The following is an 18,853-nucleotide window of genomic DNA, read 5'->3' as shown; positions in this document are numbered from 1 at the left end:
GTGGTCTGTTGTATAAGAATTTCTTTTTTAAGCAAATGCAATATTTTTCGCTGGGATTAAGAAACGAAAATATTATAAAAATCCAGATTCATAAACTAGCTTCATTTTCCTTAATCTAAGAACCTCACATGACTGGACGTTTTTCTCAACAAATAATATATATGAAGAGTAGAACGAATAAATAATAGTAGAATGAAAGAATAAAACTGAACATTCTTGTAATAAGCAAAAGATAATTTCCTGTCATATATTATTTTCTCCTAGAAAAAGGTACTTTCTTTTCCAGTCATTAAGACTTCTGAAAGGATTATTTTACTTTTTACCTTAAAAGAGCAGAAATGGCAGCAATTATCAAATGAAATTTATTTTATGATATTTATTGCAAACAAATTAGCGCGAATGTAAGAAACTCTAATTCCTTTCTTAGTATGAGAACCAGAGTATTGTAGTAAATTATCAATCGATGAAGAAGAGTGGTCCTTTCCTGAGTCGCAAATGCAATTTCAGCGTCTTAAAGCATTGAAAAAATGCACCAGATACCTCTACCAAGAAATTTCTATTCTTAAGAAATCTCACTAGTACCCTTCATATATATATATATATATATAAATGGAACGTGATAAAAGCTCACCACGTGTGTCAGGATTTGCTTGATATTATTTAACTATTTAGTTTTTCCATGTTAAAAGGTAAAGATATACAGTCCAATTTTTAATTCCCTTCAAGACCTTTATACTGTTCAGATTAACAAAACCACTGCTTTAGTCATTTCACCATCTGTTAATCTTCCTAACAAATAGCTGTTAATAAAAATATAACTGATAAAGAAAGGATTTATAAACTAGACTGATTTCAGTGAGGCTACATTTCGGAATTCTTGGCTTCGAAAGGTAAGCAGAGCTCTGTTATCGTTCATACTTCAGAGAAACGTATCCAAGTTAGGAATTGTTTGGATTAATTTATCCCTCCCGATTATATTCTGCAGTTTAACGTTTTGTAAAATAAGTAAAAAAAGTTCGTAAGGAATTCATATTTTGTCTAAGATAAATCTAGCTGTCAAAAATATTTGATTAACGGTAAAACTTGCGGAATAATAATAATATCATCGATTAGTAGAAACTCAATGTAATAATTATATTAATTAATGAAATCTCAATAATAATAGTAATATTCAAGAATAATAAAATAGACAATATCATAATTATAGTAATAATAATGCAGTAATAATTCCATTAATTTTGTAATTAAGGGAAATTTAAGACAATTGGAATGTAATATTTGTAATATATTCGACATACAGATGTAGAGACACCAGGTTATTTTGAAGTAGCGACAGGGTTAAATTTCTAAGAAGTGCTGAAGCCCTACGGAAGACCGTCCGCAATGAGGAACAAGAGTAAATAAATAAATAAAATGACTATTAAACTCATTAATAATTTTAATTAAATAGTTAGTTACTATCAAATTAATTAATAGTGATTTCATTAATGTTTTGCGAATTGTTATTTAATCAATAATTATTGTATAATTAATTAATTATAATTTAATTGATAATTATTAGGTAATTAATTATTATTTTTTAAAATAATTAAAGATTGAAGTAATTAAATAATTACAATTAAATAAAATGTAAAGAGATAAATTGAAATTTAATAAGCGATTTGTAATATAATTCTATTGTTAAAATTTTAGAGATAAAATTTCTACTGAAATCGTTATTCAATTACATAAAAGAAGTGCCGCAACCTTCTTATTCAGGGCTCCGGTCCGTTCCGGCTAGAATTATGATTTATTACAAAAACTAAGAAGCACCGGAGCCGAGATCCGGTGGGTTCCGGCCCAATTTAAGCTCTGATCGTAGGGAGTTCTTTTATCTTCACAAAAATTAAATATACCTAAAAGTATAGCTGATGAAAATTCCAGGGCAAAACAGAATGAGGGTATGAGTGGGTGGAAACAAAAAAATGAGGGGAATTTTGGTGAATTTGGTGAGAAAGTTCTCTTTGACCGCGGCTCTCTGCTGATATAATTATAGCCATCAAGCAGATGTGTGTCAGGGGTAAAATCAGTCCTGAATCTGTCTCCTAAGGATGAATGTAAAGTTGCTGTTTACGCTTGTCCCCCATTAGTGGATACTGTGAGAAGACGAAGTATAGGACGTGCTTGAGCAGTTTATCTCAGTATTTCACACTTATTGTACTCGCTGTCATTTAACGCATATTTAAAAACACAAATTTTCCTTCCTGCGAGGATAACTAACTGTAAGCATCGATAACAATACAGTAGCTACGATGAAATGGCGAGAAATTTACGCGTTCCTAAACAAACTCCCCCAAATTTATTGCCCTTCTTAAAGGGAAAGGTTTCCGAATGTGAGTGAGCGGCTTTACTTAACGTCTCTCTCATGTTCTCATGAGTTCGTATTTCTAGGGAGAGAGAGTATTGCAAGATCTGCTTAATGTTAAACTAAAACGTTAGGAATTCTAATTTTTTCCCTTTAAATTGTGTTTCATTTTATAAAAAAAGTACCGGAGCTCATCTTATTTAGGGCACCGGTGGGCTCCGGCTAAAATTGTAATTTATCTTAAAAATTGAGAAGTACAGGAGCCGGGCTCCGGCGCAATTTAAGCACTGAGCAGGAGACATGAAAAATGTACAGTGCCTTCCCTCTCCGGAACTCAAACCTGGACCTCTCGAATACGCGCTGATTGTGCTACCGTTAAACCACAAAGGCATGCTGGAAGGAGGGAGAAAATATCTTATATACTTCTCCATTCAAAGGGGGACTGGGGATTAAGGGATCCAATCTCGAAATCCTGGTGGTGAGGAATCATCATTCACCACTGTTCAGGCGTCACAGTAAAGTCATTAGGTTATGTGAAAAATGAGCAGTGTCCTTTCCGGAACTCGAAACTTAACATCTCGAATATGCCCTACTACCTTAGACCACAAAGACATGCTGAAAGGAGGGAATATAAATTTACACTGGATCAAGGCCCATGTTCGGTATATTGGTAATGAGAGGGCGGACATGCTGGCAAAGGAAGCTCCTCAAGGCCTGGGAAAGAAGGATATTGAAGTGCTGTATTCGAAAAGACAATTATTAAATGTTATCAAAGAGGAGATATTTGTGCAAGGGAAAGAAAATAAAGAATCGCCTGTAAACAAATAATAGTTATATATCAGATTTTTGAAAACTGATTAAAGAAAAAATATATTTGATAATATAGATCTGAACCACACTTCTTGCAACAACAAAAGCCTTATATAATTTAATTTTCCTCGGGTAGTTTTACTTGAATTAAAGGTAAAACAAAACGCTCCATTAACTACTACGGCTGCTCTCATTTTCAAAAAAAGAAACTTTCCAAGCTTCAGGATATCTTTAAATGGAAAGCTGCAGAAAATAAGAGGAAATTTTATGATATCCGTAGCCAACAAACTGTTTATTCCGGAAAAAAAAAACCCAAACCGCCAAAAATATGGAAAGTATAAGGGCGAGTCAAATGAAAGTGAGCCAATGCGAATATATGACAAACAGAGTACTTTATTTAAAGGTAGTCTTCATGAACATTGAGACATTTATCCGTTTGACAAATGAGCCGCGTGATCCCCGTCTCATAAAACTCCTTGGGCTGTCGATTCAAAAAGTCTGTAACCGTCTCTTTCACGGCATCTTCCGACACGAATCTGGTACACTTGAGATGTTTTTTCAGTTTTCCGAAAATGTGAAAGTCGCATAGCGACAAATCTGGGCTGTATGGAGGATGTTGCAGCGTTTCCCACTTGAGTTGTGTCTTAACCACATCAGCGACGTGGGGACGAGCATTGTCGTGTAGCAAGATCACACCATTCGTCAATCTTCCAGGTCGTTTGTTCTTGATTGCGACACGCAGCCGATCAAGCATTGCACAATATCGCGAACTATTGATAGTCTCTCCACGTTTAGCAAATTCAATCAGTAATGGCCCCTGACGATCGAAAAAAAAAGTCAATAGCACCTTTCCCGAGGAAATGACAGCCTTTTCTTTCTTCGGGGGTGGTGAATTCAAATGTTTCCACTGTAAGCTTTGCCAGCGTGTTTCAGGTTCGTAGTGGTGGCACCATGATTCGTCTCCGATCACAATTGCGGACAAGAAGTCGTCACCCTCATTGTGATACCGGATGAGATGAGTCAAAGCAGCGCCGAACCTCTCCGTCTTCTGGCGGTCGTTCAAAATCTTGGACATCCATTGAGCACACAAAAGCCGATAACCGAGATGGTCATGAATTATGGTGTGAACCGAAGCGTGACTGATGATCACACGCTCTGCCAGTTCATCGATGCTTATCCTCCGTTCTTCTCTAATCAGCTCATCAACCTGTGCAATTGTGTCGGGGGTGATTGCAAGGTGGCTTTGGCCCGGTCTTGGATCGTCTTTGCAACTTTCACGTCCTTCTCTGAACCGTTTGCTCCAACGCTTCACAGTGGCCAATGCGATGCAATGTTCACCGTACACAGCAGTCATACGGCGACTAATTTCATGTTGGGAAACAACTTCATCTGTCAAAAACCTGACCACACCACGCTGTTCCTCTTTTGGAGTGTCCATTATGTCACGCTACCATCTTCAACCCAGTGTAAGAGCGCCTTAAAGAACTTTAACCTCACACTTTCGCGCCACTTTCGTAAATGAAGGCTGTCTCTGTGCTACGCGCATGCGCCGCAGATGATGGACCGAACTATTCTTGCTGAGGAGGGGTTGGCTCACTTTCATTTGACTCGCCCTTGTAGATATGTTAAGCCTGATATCAGGGAAAAAACGGTAAAAAGGTCTATAAGTATACGAAAGCACACTACCACTGGTTATACTAATGCCAACGAATCTAATATATATTAATGCAACGTTTCTTAAACTGTATTAAACTGCTTAAAATATTTCCAAAGAAGCGCATCTGTTTACCACGCTTTTATGCTTACATATTATTATTACAATTATGTTGTAGTTGCTTATGTTAACGTGTCTGACGTAGCCATATAGCAAACTGGACCATTGAGAGTCTGGTAACTGCTGTCCTTGGTTTTCCATGCAAAGCCTAAGGAGAGGGGCATTCCGTGTAGTGCTGGAAGTAGCCCAAATCAACAGCCAGCCATTGACCCTAAGTTGTCATCGCCCACCCCACCATGGTCTCGGTCCAGCCGGGACGGTGGTCTTGACTGGTCCGTGTTTAGCGGTGGGCTAGCTGATTGTTGAGCGATCAGCGGAGGGAGTTCTAAATTTGTTGGTGTCTCGGGAATGTGGGACCCCGGGCCCAGCAGGAGTGTTCAAGTCATCTTTGGGTGACTCTTTCTGATATTTATATACTGGAATACCAGTTCCCGGAATGTGATTGAGTTCAAGACCCGCGGTATAAACCTAGTTAGTTCCGCTTACCTAAGCACAGATTTAAAGTTAAAACTGCAAGCCTAGAAATGTAGGGACAAAACAAGTAAAGACGCAAACAGACACAAAATTATATTATATATATATAGTATATAAACCAAAAAAATATTTCAAGTAAGAACTTTTATAAACATTGAATACTAAACGCAATTAAATTTTACGAATCTAATCTCATCGATGGTTTTAAGCTCCTTTTAGACAGACCTATCTTATTTAGTGATGTAAAATAATTTTAACTTGTAAAGAATTATTTCAATATTCTGTATTTACCTAAGTCTTTTCTCATTTCAGTTGCACAGGCCAATTAAAAAGATGAAGAGCTTAGTTTTCCTTCTTTTAGTTCTGGGTTTCTTCATTGCGGCTTCTGAAGCTGATATTTGTGAAAACATCTGCGAACATGGGACAAAGTGTCACACAGAATCGTGCAGACGTATGTGCAAAACTTTAAGTTTGCCATTTTGTCAAAATGCCGATTCTAAATTCAAGTAAGTAAAAATAAACATATCATGGAATGGAAGCTCTTACTGCCATTTAAAATAGACAAACAACTATGCTATGTCACAAACTTACATTCAAATAATAATTTTGGTCTAGCATATAGTGGTTGGCGTGCCTATTCATAAATGAATTTACATAAATTAATAATGCGTACCTATTCATAAATGAATTTACCAAATAGGCATTCATAAATGCCTATTCATAAAGGAATTTACCAAATAGGCATTCGTAAATGCCTATTCATAAAGGAATTTACCAAATAGGCATTCGTAAATGCCTATTCATAAAGGAATTTACCAAATATTCATTTATGAATTCATTTATATTATTCATTTATGAATAGGCATTTATGAATGCCTATTTGGTACGTCACAAATGAATAGGTCCTTATGTCTATTCATAAATAAATATGTAGGTTTTAAAATAATTTTGAAAGGAACTGTTACAATGCAACTTAAAATGAAATATTTAATATAAATATATACCTATTTTAATGTTCAACTTCTGCATCATAAAAATAGATTCAAAAGCTTTATATCATTCAGATAATTCTGAGGATTATGATGTATATTATCAAGTTTTGCCTACTGATGGTCGAGGTTCATTTTGGAGCTTATAATGTAAAATCCCTATTGCATGGTATGCATGGTGATTAAGTGATTAAGTGATCAGGTACCACGCTGGTATTGCTAATGGACTAGTATAACAACTGAGGACAAGACATAAACTCTTATGAATTGTACTGCCTCAGGACTGCAGGAACTGAAAAACTTTTCAATACGAAATTACTGTTGAGGGACTTTAACACAGAAAAGGCAGAGCAAGAGACTACGGAAAACATTAGCGGAATTATTCTCAATCAAAATTGTGACTTGCCAATCAAAATCTCAGATTCACAACCCCTTCTCAGGTCTAGAGGTGAACAAATCTGCTCTTTTACGGGATCATACCAAAGCAGTTCGCTCAGTTGTACAGACATTAGGTTATTTCGAAGCAGGAGACGTGAAAAATGAGAAGTGCTCTCACAGAGAATCGAACCACGGACCTCTCGAATACGCGTCGAGAGTGCTGACCACTACACCACGGAGGCATACTAAGAAAGCGGAAGAAATACCTTATATACTCCCCCTTTTAAAGTGCGACTGGGGTTTTAGGGGACCCGGGTGGTGAAGAATTGTCATTCACCACCTTTTAGTTCGCGCGCCACTATAGAAATATTAGGTTATTCGAAGCAGGAGGCGTGAAAAATGGGCAGGCAATGCCGTCGTCGGGAATCGAACCACGTACCTCTCGAATACGCGTCAAGCGTGCTGACTACTAGACCACGAAGGCATGCTAAGAAGGCGGGAGAAATACCTTACGCAGTTAAGGGGCCTCGTACACCTTAAAACCCATAAGATTTTCGAATATGTGACTGTTGCAAGAATTGGGATGACTTATTTATTTTAAAAGCAATTACTTTCAACTTTTTACCGATTACCGGTGACTACATAATATAGCTGTTTTCTGAAGTAGTGATGAGAAAGTTTGTGTTGCCACAAATATTTTTATAATTTAATCCGTTTTTTGACAAACGTTTTCGTCATGTTTCCACCTTCCGCGCACAGTTTAAAACATTCTGTTGCATAATGTAATTCCATATTTAATATATAGCTTTTATAACATTTGGAAACTACTGTGAACCAAAAAATTCTAAGAATTTCATGTTAAATTTTTATTTTGTTTGGAGTCGAGTTTATAAAATGTATTTTATTAAAAAAATCTGTAATGTTTTCGTCCATAAAATTTTTTAATATTAAAATATTCATCAGAATTTAGATTCAGTTAAAAGATAGGGCTCATATAAAGAATCTCGTCAAATTTCAAGTATGTCCCATTAGCCATTTTTAAAATATCGTGCGCGCAAGGTGGAAAAATGACGAAAAATTTTGTCACAAAGCGGATTAAATTACAAAAATATTTGTGGCAACACAAACTTTCTGATCACTATTTCAGAAAGCAGCTATATTATATAGTCAGCTGTAAAAAGTTGGAAGTAATTGATTTTTAAATAAATAAAATATCCCAATTCTTGCAACAGTCGCATATTCGAAGGGTGTTAAGAGGTCTAAGGTGTATGAGCCCCCTTAACTGAATCATTTCTTTTTTACGCCTTACCACTCACTGACTATGCTTCATAAGTCGGATCCGGAAACAGGAGTAAACCAAAAGCGGTAAACGAGAATGGACAGACCAGCAAAAAGAATCTAACGAGGAGTACGTTAGGAAGAATCAACTTTATCAAGCCGCTTCTTCCTTGGATTGATTTCATTTGGAGGGTCCTAAGCCCTCCTCCCTACATAGAAATTCTAAATTCAAAATTCTAATGGTACGATTATGAATAAAATATGTTCAAAATGTTGGGATATTATAAAAATTAATCACATTTCCAGCTTACAGGAGAGACATACAAAGTGAGAATCGAGCACTGCTTCTATCAACAGGTCTGAAACAAGTTTCGCTAAGGCTTTGCGAAAAATCTGAGATAACTTCTCATTCACTCAATAAAGTTAAACAGTTCACCATCGCGTCGTATATCTCTATTCAAGAGCCTGTGGCAGGCGCAAATATACCGATTTAAAAATATTCACGAAGATTGCCCACATTATTAAGCTTGGGACTAGGGATAAAAAGGAAAAATCCAACAGTATGTAATACAGTATTTATAAAATTTTTAAACTGAATTTGTGAAAAAAAATTGATTTGGTGGAAACATTTATTGTTCAAGTTTATTATGTTTCTCTTTTATGCTATACAGCTGTTAGTTTGTTCAAGAAATTTCTGGATGCCTTGTTAGAAATTTCTAACACTAAACACTTTTTAAATCCCTCACCTAACATTTTAAATTTTCTGAAATGCTTTCATTTTAACTGAATTTTCTTATTAGAGACTGCGAATTTATTCGCATTCCATTTCCATTCAGCGCATTTAGCTTCTTGAAAAGCACCTAAAAGAAAACTGACTTGAACTAGTACAGATCAAATGGCGTAGAGGAAATATATGATGTGCAGTGACGACGACATGAGTCACTATCACAAATGAGGAGGTGGCAACGGCCTTCCAGTACTAGTTTTAAAGTAATGGGCAATATCGGAGCACCACAGCCAAGGGCCGGGATCTGGGTAGGCTACGTTATTATAATCTTACAGTGTTGAATTAATTACGTTAGCATACAAGGCCCTTGAAACAAGTATATTGAGAAAAAACCTGCTTTGCTACAACGAAACAGTAGATCATAAACCTAAAAGTTGCACTACAGAAATTTTAGAATTATTTGCATCAGTTTTACATTCCATTTCCTTTCAGTGCTACAACGAAACAGTAGATCATAAACCTAAAAGTTTCACTACAGAAATTTTAGAATTATTCGCATCAGTTTTACAGATGTATGCAGTAGGACAGGTATAACATGAATATTTTTACGGTATACTAAAAACTTGTTAAACTAGTTAGCATCCTATTTATTAAAAAAAAAAAAAAAAAAAAAAAATTATGTTCCATGTTTTTCCTGCATGTCTTGCATGGCCTTGTTATTGATTTAAACTTTAAAATTAGTAACAAAAATTATTATACTGTTAAATAAGAGTGAGTGATTTAGATAAAGTTTTATTTACTTTAAATAATTCATATTTGGCCTAAGATTTATGAATTTATCCTTTATATACTGCCTTCTTCTAATTTAATACGAATTTAGAATCATTTAATATTTGCATGAGATGTACAAAAAAATGTTAGAACTTTAAAATGTATTTAGTATTTGATGTTCTTAGAATTCTCATATAAACATGCTTTATTAATTTTTGTTTAGTTTCCAATGTGATAAGGCATGCATAAACTCATAAACGTATCTTTAAAATATAGTTATTTAAGAGTTATTTCGAAATTTAAATTCGCTTTAGTTACCAAAAGTAAACCTTCAGATTAAACTAATATTTAATTAAAATTGTCACCACCATATAACAATCGTTATTTTAAGCAATTTTTTATTCAAACCTAAATTCTCTAATATTCCTAATCTAATACGATAAATAATAAGTAAATTAAGTAAGCAAACTTTAGCATTACGTTGCAGTTTTGTAATAAACACCAAACTTTATTTATTTTAACGTAGGGGGTAGGAAAAGAGGAATTCAAATTTAACAATTTTATGTTATAACTTCAGCTCCATTATTCATAAAGTTACCTCCCTGGATTAAAGACATTTGATATGCTATTTCAAGCAATTATATTAGAATCTTAATCTTTAGAGAAAATATGTCACTCATTATAAGCATTTCTATGCCAAATTTACAGTTATAGAATTCAAAAATGCATTCATTGTATTGACGCAAAAAAGTAATTCTTGATGCCTATACTATTTATGCAAGATTTTTGATTTTTCGCCAACCTCTATACATAGGTGAGGTACGTAAAATTGTTTGTTAAAAAATTCCTTATGGAGGTTTTAGAGAATAAACAAGAATTAAGAAGTCCACAATATGTTTTTCTATATTTACAATCATGTCTGTCTGTGTGTTTTGTATATGTGCGGCGAGTTTTTCGTCCAGAATAACTCTTACAGTGAAACCTCAAGATACGAGTTTAATTCGTTCCAGCCTTGAGCTCGTATAGTAAGTTTTTTGTATCTAGAAGTAAACTTCTCCATTGAAATTAATAAAAATCCAGTTAATCCTTTCCGTACCCTCAAAATTATCAACATAAAATCAATCTTCATAATAAATAACACTGGTAGATAATATAACCAGCAGACATTCTGACGAGGGAGGCTTCTGAAGAACCTTTGCCGGTTATCAATTCACTGACATATCTTGAACTGCATTCCATTAGAAGACATGCTGACAGGCAAATTTGGCTCGTTCCCCCAAGTCATCCCTGGTATCAAGCTGATTGTCCTGGAAGATCATTTGCTATGGATTGCGAAAGATGTGTTCAGACAACACTTTCCCGATTCTTCAGTGGGCACTTGAGGGGACTTACTTTTGAGAATGGCGTCAAGATGCACCGAATTTGTTCTAAGTGTCACAATTCACCCGCATCACCGGCACATATCCTTGAGTGCCTGGAGTTGTCTCTTGTGGACCTTTACGGGTCTCCTAAGCTTGTTTTCGATTTTCTAAAGGTGAATGGACTCATGGACCTAGTCTAGTATATTCCCAGACATGGAGATTAGTAACAACAACAATAACCAGCAGATTACATTTTATATAGTCTCCTTGTGGTCAAAGATTTCTCCTTCTGCGTGATGCAGGTCCTCTTAGGCATTTTCTTTCAAAACCAAGACGGTTTATCACAATTAACCTTTTGAGGTCGGGGCTTTGGTAGCAGTAAAAGTTACCAAAGGACGGGGAATCTTGAACCGAATGCTTTCCCCCCTTAAAGAAATCACCACCTATTTGCAACAAAGATTCTTGTGTGCAGTTTAATGGATTCTCAGAGGGGTGCATCTATGTCGCTAAAGGAAGATCTTTGAAAGAGATAAGTGGTTAAAACCCTATGGACGTCAAATTTAACATTTCACCCCACTTTTAAGCCTTGAAAATAGTTGAAAAAGACATGGCCACTAAAGTTGACAACCCCGTCTTTTCAAAGAGAGGACTCTATGGCCACTATAATGGCCATCCCGTCTTCAAGCACTTGCTGGGGAAGAAACTCCTCACTAGTAGTAAACTGTAGGAACACTGGCCGAAATTTATAAGCAGTAGTTTTTCGGAGAAGGTCCAAGTACAGAATAGCATTAACGCAAATGGGCAGCTTCCGACACCGAATCGAGTTTTAACTGCTTCTCTTTAATCCACACCAACAACAGCTTCTTAACATCTTCTACGAGTTTGGGACGGTGTTTGGAAGTAACGGTAACTCCTTTGGCGACGTCAAGTTTCTTAATTTCTTCCCTCTTTTTCAGAATAGTGCAAATCGCCGATGTTGAACGGCCGTATCTTCTCCAATTCCGTCACTATTACACCACGCTTATGTTTATGAATAAATTCTTTCTAAATTTCAAAGGCCATGCTTCCTTCTTTTTCACCTCAGCACTATCTAAGGCAATAAACTTCTTGAGAGGTATCGTGAAATAAATATTTTCACATTAAATGCAAAAAACGATTAACTCACAAGCACACAAACACGCAGATCAAAGAACACTGAAGAGGGGATTCCCCGAGACCAGTTAGATAGGAAAACGTACAACGCATACCAACGGCCTGGATCGTTGCTCGTTGCTCGTTACTCGAGTCAAGCTCGTATTTAGAGAAGAATGTTTCACTCACACTTTCTTCGTATCTAGAATTTCTCGTATATAGAGGTGCCCGTATCTCGAGGTATATAAAACGCCCAAAAATGTTTATTTTCCGAATCAAACCTTCTGCATTGCAACAAAGGAAAAATGGAAAATATATTCGTTATATATTTTGGATGTATGTATATGTATATATTAAATTAGATTTTGGGTGAAATTGAACAATCAAAAGTGATATTTTACTTAAAGATCAAGAATTAAGTTAGTAATAAAACTACCACAAAATTTTTTCAGTTTTAGAATCTAAGCCTTTTACGTCAATGGAAACAACATATTAGATTTTAGTTAACATTTCATTTTTGAGTCTTAAGTGCTATAAAAATAATAAGTGCTATGTAAAAGTGAACTGAATAGCAGGATCAATAGAATTCATTGTTGAAAGAACTTTATTTAAATCATCTTTATTACCTTCAAACAGGGTAAAAGTATCGTCTACGTAGCGGAACCATGCCGGGAAGTTTAAAGTTTCAAACAATTTTGATTCATAATAATGCATGTAGATATCAGCCACGATGGGACTGAGGGGGCTTCCCATGGCTAATCCCTCAGTTTGCTTGTAATGTTTATTTTGGAAAACAAAATGTGTTTGTTTCAAACAGAGTTGAGTGAGAGAAATTAGCTCATCAATTTCGATGCAAGAGAAATGAAGTCTGGTTTCTAGACATCTTAATGCCCCCTCCACTGGAACATTGATGAATAATGATTTTACATCAAAAGAAACCATGAGTAAATTTCTAGGAGAAATGTTTTTAACCTTTTTTACAAACTCTATTGAATTTTTTATGGTGTAAATGTTACTGTCTAATAGAGTTGAAAATCTAGAAACTAAATATTTAGCTAAGGGATACCAGGCAGTACCTAAATTTGATACAATAGGGCGGAAAGGAATTTTGTTGTTTGGCTTCTGAATTAGTACTTATTCGGCGTGTTATTGTGTCTTAATTATTGGACTAATTAATTTATTTCTATGAACCACCTGCCACAGAAATTATTTCCCAACATATTTTAGATACCATACTTTTGAGATAGGGGGATACAACATTATCAAAGAGCATTCTAAATCTTAAATGAAATTACTTAAATTTTGTTTAAAATATATTTAACATTTAAATTTGAATCAAAATTAAATACTTTCATGAAATTAAATATGCTTTTTAGAATATGCCGTGTTCATGGCTTTTTTTTTTTTTTTTTTTTTTTTTTGCAGGGATTTCACGGTTCCAGATGTGATGTAAGTAGTATTCATAAGTTCATAAGTTATTATTATCCTGTTTTTGAATTTGTTCACTGTATTTTTTTTTATTATTGCAGGAATTATACTGGCCCATTTAAAGTAGAAAAGTAAGATAAATCAAGATTGTCTACTTCTTAATACGTAAATTTTGAATTCATTATGAGTTCTTTATTTAGAAAAACTTCTTACAACATCATTTTCAATTTGAATTCATAGATGGGATGGAACATTATATTTAGGGATTGCAACATTATATTTAGGGAATGTAAGAAGTATTGGAAAGCCAAGGTTTGCATCAAATATGATATTTAGCGCCAAAGCAGCATGAAATTTATTTTCAAAGGATTTATTGTCATGGCGTAAGATGTTTAGGCATTAAATCATTTTCGACAAATACAGCATTTAGATGGGAATCTTTTAAAGATTTTGTATGAGATGCCATATTTGAAGCTAAGTGAGCTGTTTTCCTTTAGTGAGATGACTGGTTATGGGTACGTGATATTTTGATACCGTATATCTAGGTAATTCTGTAATTCAGGGCTGAATGTAGGGCTACAAAGACTTAAAATAATTACATTTCAATCAGTATTATCGAAATTTATATCACGAACTTTCACATCACTGTATCCTACATCATGTCGTGCTGTGTGTATATTGTTCACCTTATCTAATGCTGTGGATCTTTCACTGAAGTTAGGTTAGGAAATGTGTTTACATAGCTCAGTTGTGAACAATACTGTCACATTTGAGAAACTGCGTGTCAATATTTTGTAACAATCACTAGCAGAGGAATGCTGGGCAAATTATGAACCGGATAACAGAAAAAATAGTGATATAGAAAATTTGATATTATAGCTGAAATATAAGCTGAAATTAGAATAAAATGTATTTTTTGTTAATTATATGCATGTAAGATAAAACATTTCGTTTTTTCCTCTAGATATAATTAACATTTTAACAACAATTGAAGGAATTATTTAATGGTTTCTTTTATAACACTCAGATAACATATGTATTTTAAATAAAAATATTTATATTTTTCTTACACACTGCAAATTAGAATTTACTAAACATAAATTCTATTTTGTCAATTTATTAAATGCATATTATTTTTAAAGAATAAAAATAGGAAAAAATTACGTTTTATGTAGAGAACGTGAAAGCAGATATAGTTGTTAAATTACAGTACGAATAAACATATGATTATAAATTTAACGTTTTGTAAGTTTTTATATTAATAATTTTTATTTTCCGTTTTCGAATATGCCATGGCTTTCTTTTTTTTTTTTTTTTTTTTTTTTTTTTTTTTTTTTTTTCAGGGATTTCACGGTTCCAGATATGATGTAAGTAGTATTCAAAAATAAATTTCATAAGCTATTATTATCCCGTTTTTTAATTTGCTCATTGTATTTTTTAAATATTGCAGGAACTATACTGGCTCGTTTAAAGTAGAAAAGTAAGTAAAATAAGATTCTGTACTTTTTAATCCATATATTTCGAATTCTTTATTCATAGAAAAGGGTTACATCACTTTCAACTTGAATACATGGATGAAATGGAAGATTATATTAAGGGATTACAATTGTCCTTCAAAATACAAGAAGTTTTGGAAATTTAAGTTTTTGCATCAAACACGATATTCATCGCCAAAGCAGTATGCAATTTATTTTCAAAGTTTTACTGTCATGGTGTAAGATTTAGAGGGAATAAATCATTTTTGACGACTACACGTGGGGATCTTTTAAAAGTTTTCTATGAGATGTCATAGTTGAAGGTGAGTGAGCTGTTTTCATTTAGTGAGATACTGGTATGGGCCAGTTTGGATCTTATTTTGATACCCCATCTCTAGATGATTCCGTAACTCAGGGCTGATTTTAGGGATAAAAGGATTTGAAACGATTGCATTTCCATCAATATTATCGATATTTTTATGATAAACTTTCGCATCTTTGGGTCCTACATGATGGTGTAGGTGTATTGTTAGTTCTGTTGAAATGTCTTCCTTGTTCACCTTATCTAATGCTGTGAAATTTGCCCTGCATCTAGGTTAGGAAATGTGTTTATATATCTCACTTGTTAGCAATGCTAATACATTTAAGAAACTGTGTGTCAGTATTTTGTAGTGGCTCGTATACACTGATAGTGGAATGCTCGACAAATTACGAACCGGTATTAACTATCACTTCAACGTATATCAGGAGACCAACTGCACACGTATAAAACATATGTTAATAGTGTATTTCCATTTCAGTTTTTATTTGTACGTGCAATACTGCCGAAAGGACTATGCTATGAAATCCGATGGATTGTTCAAAGTGTAAGCTCAACAGCTGCCGAGCGGTAAAGATGCTGAACACAGGTAGCCTGTCCAAGCTAGATGATTGCTTGTGCGTTTCCGTGTTTTTCCCCCCATGATTAACGTGTATACGAGCCAGGTTTATTGAAACGTCCTCCACGAAGGTATCATTCGCCTTAGGCAGATAGCCCTCCAACTAAGATACAATAACATGCCGAACAAGTCATAAGTAAAAAGTAAGTCACTTCTAACATAAGAGCATAAGTAAGTCACTTCTAACTGAAGTCGTAACTTAACTGAGTCATAACTTAAGTTAAATGTCAAACAACAAAAACCAGCGTTTTGTTTTCAAATTTTCACAGAGAAAAACATAACATTGATTTTTATTGTTTGACTTTTAAATTAGCCCTCGAATGCTTTGCCATAATCAAATGTACTAAACCAAACCAAACCAAACGTTCATATTTGTGCGAGCATTTCTAATGAAGGTTTCCTGTTACGCACCAAACCATGTCTACAGATGACAAATCTGATGAGCATTTTATTTTGATTTACAAATTATATATTGTAGAATCGTTTTGTTCCTATTACTATGAGATTTTATTTCTTGTAGAAATGTTTTCATTTCATTCCTACGAATTTTCTTTTAAACCAGTATTTCATATTGTTTTCCATCTCTCTCTATTGTATATAATCATGGAATATTGAATTGTTCAACATAATAAAACTGCTGCGAAATTCATGTACATGTCATTTACCAAATTTTATGGCAGTAGCTAGGTTTCCAGTTCCATTTCTAGCTGAGGTTTCCAGTTAAACACCCAGGTATGTTTACAGATGACAACCCTGATGAGAATTTTAAATCCGCTTTAGAAAAACATTCAAATAAAACATAACTCCCAGACAGCCCCATGAGTTAAAGGTTCATGGTGCTGTCTGGGAGGCGTTCGCTTTATTTAAAAAAATAGAAACAAATTGATGTACTTTAAATTTTCTTTCTTCCGTCTAAATGTGTTGTTAATCTATATTTTAGTTTTATTTGGAGGAACGTTCATAGTTTTCCCCATGAGTCAGTGAGATATGTCGTAAATAAGTTTTAGAAAATTGTTTTATTTTTACAATCTCTCAGTATTGTTTTCATCATGGAATATTGAGTTGGGCAACCTAATAAAGCTGTTGCGAAACTTATGTATATGTCATTTATGATAAATAAATATTTAAGATTGATTTAAATTTAATCGTTACAAAAATATTCGTTTATAAGCCGTGATCGTTACAAAAAATATTCCTCCAAATACACTAACTTTCATGATGGCCTAAATGAAAACTATATTCATAACACGTATTGCTTATGAATGACGCATTATTTTGATGGTTTTATTTTATGTAAAAAACAAATTTAATTACATTACACTTCTACTTTATACAAAATTCAATATTTACTTTCAGTTCTTTATTCCAGATAAGTACGTAATGCATTTCTAAGGAACAGTTGTTAGTCATAATCAGTCAATATAATATCCGTATATGGTATATTTCGCTGGGTAAAATAAGCATTTTATGTATGAAACACACTGATTTATTTTTACGGAAACCTTCCCAGTTTCATATCCTTCATTAAAACTAATTTCACTATAAAAATCATATTACTAGAAAATAATAGTTCTGAGCCTATTTTTGCAACCTTTTGAGACTTCACAATTTTCATATAAAAAATTGACATTATGACAGAAGATTCTAAATATAAGCTCAAGTTAGAATACGATTTATTTTTCTTTAATTACATGCATGTGTGATTAAAAATTCCATTTTTTTCTTTAGATACAGTGATTATTTAACACTAGTTGAAGGAATTACTTAGTGGTTTCATATATAACAATGAGAGAAGCTATGTATTTTAAATAAATTGTTTATATTATTTTTATTAAAGTAATTACTTTAAATTAGAATTTATCGAAAATAATTCCTCTTTTGTCGATTTAAATTAATTCACATTATTTTGAAGAAATAACAATCGGATTAAATTTACATTTTTTGTACAGAACGTGAAAGCAGATATAGTACGAATAAATGTATGCATTTAAATTTAATTTTTTGTAAGTTTTTATATTAATAGATTTTATTTTCTGTTTCTGAATATGGCTTGTACATGGATTTCTTTTTCATTTAGGGATGTCACGGTTCCAGATATAATGTAAGTACTGTTCATTAGTTAAATTCTTAAGTTATTATTATTCAGCTTTTGAATTTGCTCACTATGTTTTTTTTATTATTATTGCAGGAATTATACTGGTTCATTTAAAGTAGAAAAGTGAGTACAATAGGATTCTACACTTTTTAATCCATGCATTTTGAATTCTTTATTCCTACCAAAAGGCTTATGCCATCATTTTCAAGTTGAATTCATGGATTGAATGGAAGATTATACTTAGAAATTACAAATTCGGTCAGATTGCAAGAAGTATTCGAAAGCCAAGTGCTTTCATGAAATATGATATTCAGCGCTAAAGCAGCATGCAAATTTTTTGCAAAGATTTATTGCATTATTGTAACATTTTTAGGTAATAAATACGTTTCGACGACTACACGTTTCGACGGGAATCTTTAAATTATTTTCTACGAGATCTGATAGATGTTGTTTTCTTGCAGTGAGATGAAAGGTAGGGGTACCTGTTATTTTGATTCCCTATTTCTATATGATTCTGTAACTCAAGCCCTATTTTAGCGAATTTACGATTGAAAATGATGACATATCCATCAGTATTATCGATACTTATATAATGAACTTTAGCATCATTAGATCCTTCATGATGATGTGTGTATATTGTTAGTTCTGTTACAATACCTCCCTTGTTCTCTTTTTCTAATGCTGTGGAACTTTCACTGGAGTGAGATATTGAACGCTGTTTACATATTTCGTACTATCACATTTGAAAATCCACATATCAGTATTTTGTAACAATCACTGAAAAGGAATCCTGGAAAATTTACGGATGAAAATTAACTATCGCTTCAACGTACACTCAAGACCCAAAACATTATGACCAGCCCTACATTTTGCGATGAAC

The 18,853-nt window shown here is 33.7% G+C and overlaps 1 protein-coding gene across 50 annotated transcripts in view; it reads left to right on the top strand.

Moving 5' to 3' along the window:
- The first annotated feature begins 759 nt into the window (after positions 1-759).
- LOC146996667 (uncharacterized) overlaps positions 760-18,853 on the top strand; it is a 40,897-nt gene continuing 22,803 nt past the window's right edge. For 27 of the 50 annotated variants that reach the window (XM_085818065.1, XM_085818081.1, XM_085818054.1 and 24 more), the window contains exons 1-8: positions 760-890; positions 5,715-5,908; positions 13,463-13,486; positions 13,567-13,596; positions 14,809-14,832; positions 14,916-14,945; positions 17,956-17,979; positions 18,067-18,096. In XM_085818065.1, coding sequence (XP_085674191.1) covers positions 5,736-5,908; positions 13,463-13,486; positions 13,567-13,596; positions 14,809-14,832; positions 14,916-14,945; positions 17,956-17,979; positions 18,067-18,096 — 335 coding nt within the window. In that variant the 5' untranslated portion in view covers positions 760-890; positions 5,715-5,735. The remainder of the gene's footprint in view (positions 891-5,714; positions 5,909-13,462; positions 13,487-13,566; positions 13,597-14,808; positions 14,833-14,915; positions 14,946-17,955; positions 17,980-18,066; positions 18,097-18,853) is intronic. The other 23 variants (XM_085818076.1, XM_085818052.1, XM_085818043.1 and 20 more) reach the window with 8 other exon arrangements.

The sequence above is a fragment of the Stegodyphus dumicola genome, chromosome 6 (genome assembly GCF_044657685.1).
Source record: "Stegodyphus dumicola isolate Sdum_Otavi_A_Nest chromosome 6, ASM4465768v1".
In the NCBI taxonomy this organism is placed as follows: domain Eukaryota; kingdom Metazoa; phylum Arthropoda; class Arachnida; order Araneae; family Eresidae; genus Stegodyphus; species Stegodyphus dumicola.
This window is presented reverse-complemented; position numbering and strand designations above follow the sequence as displayed.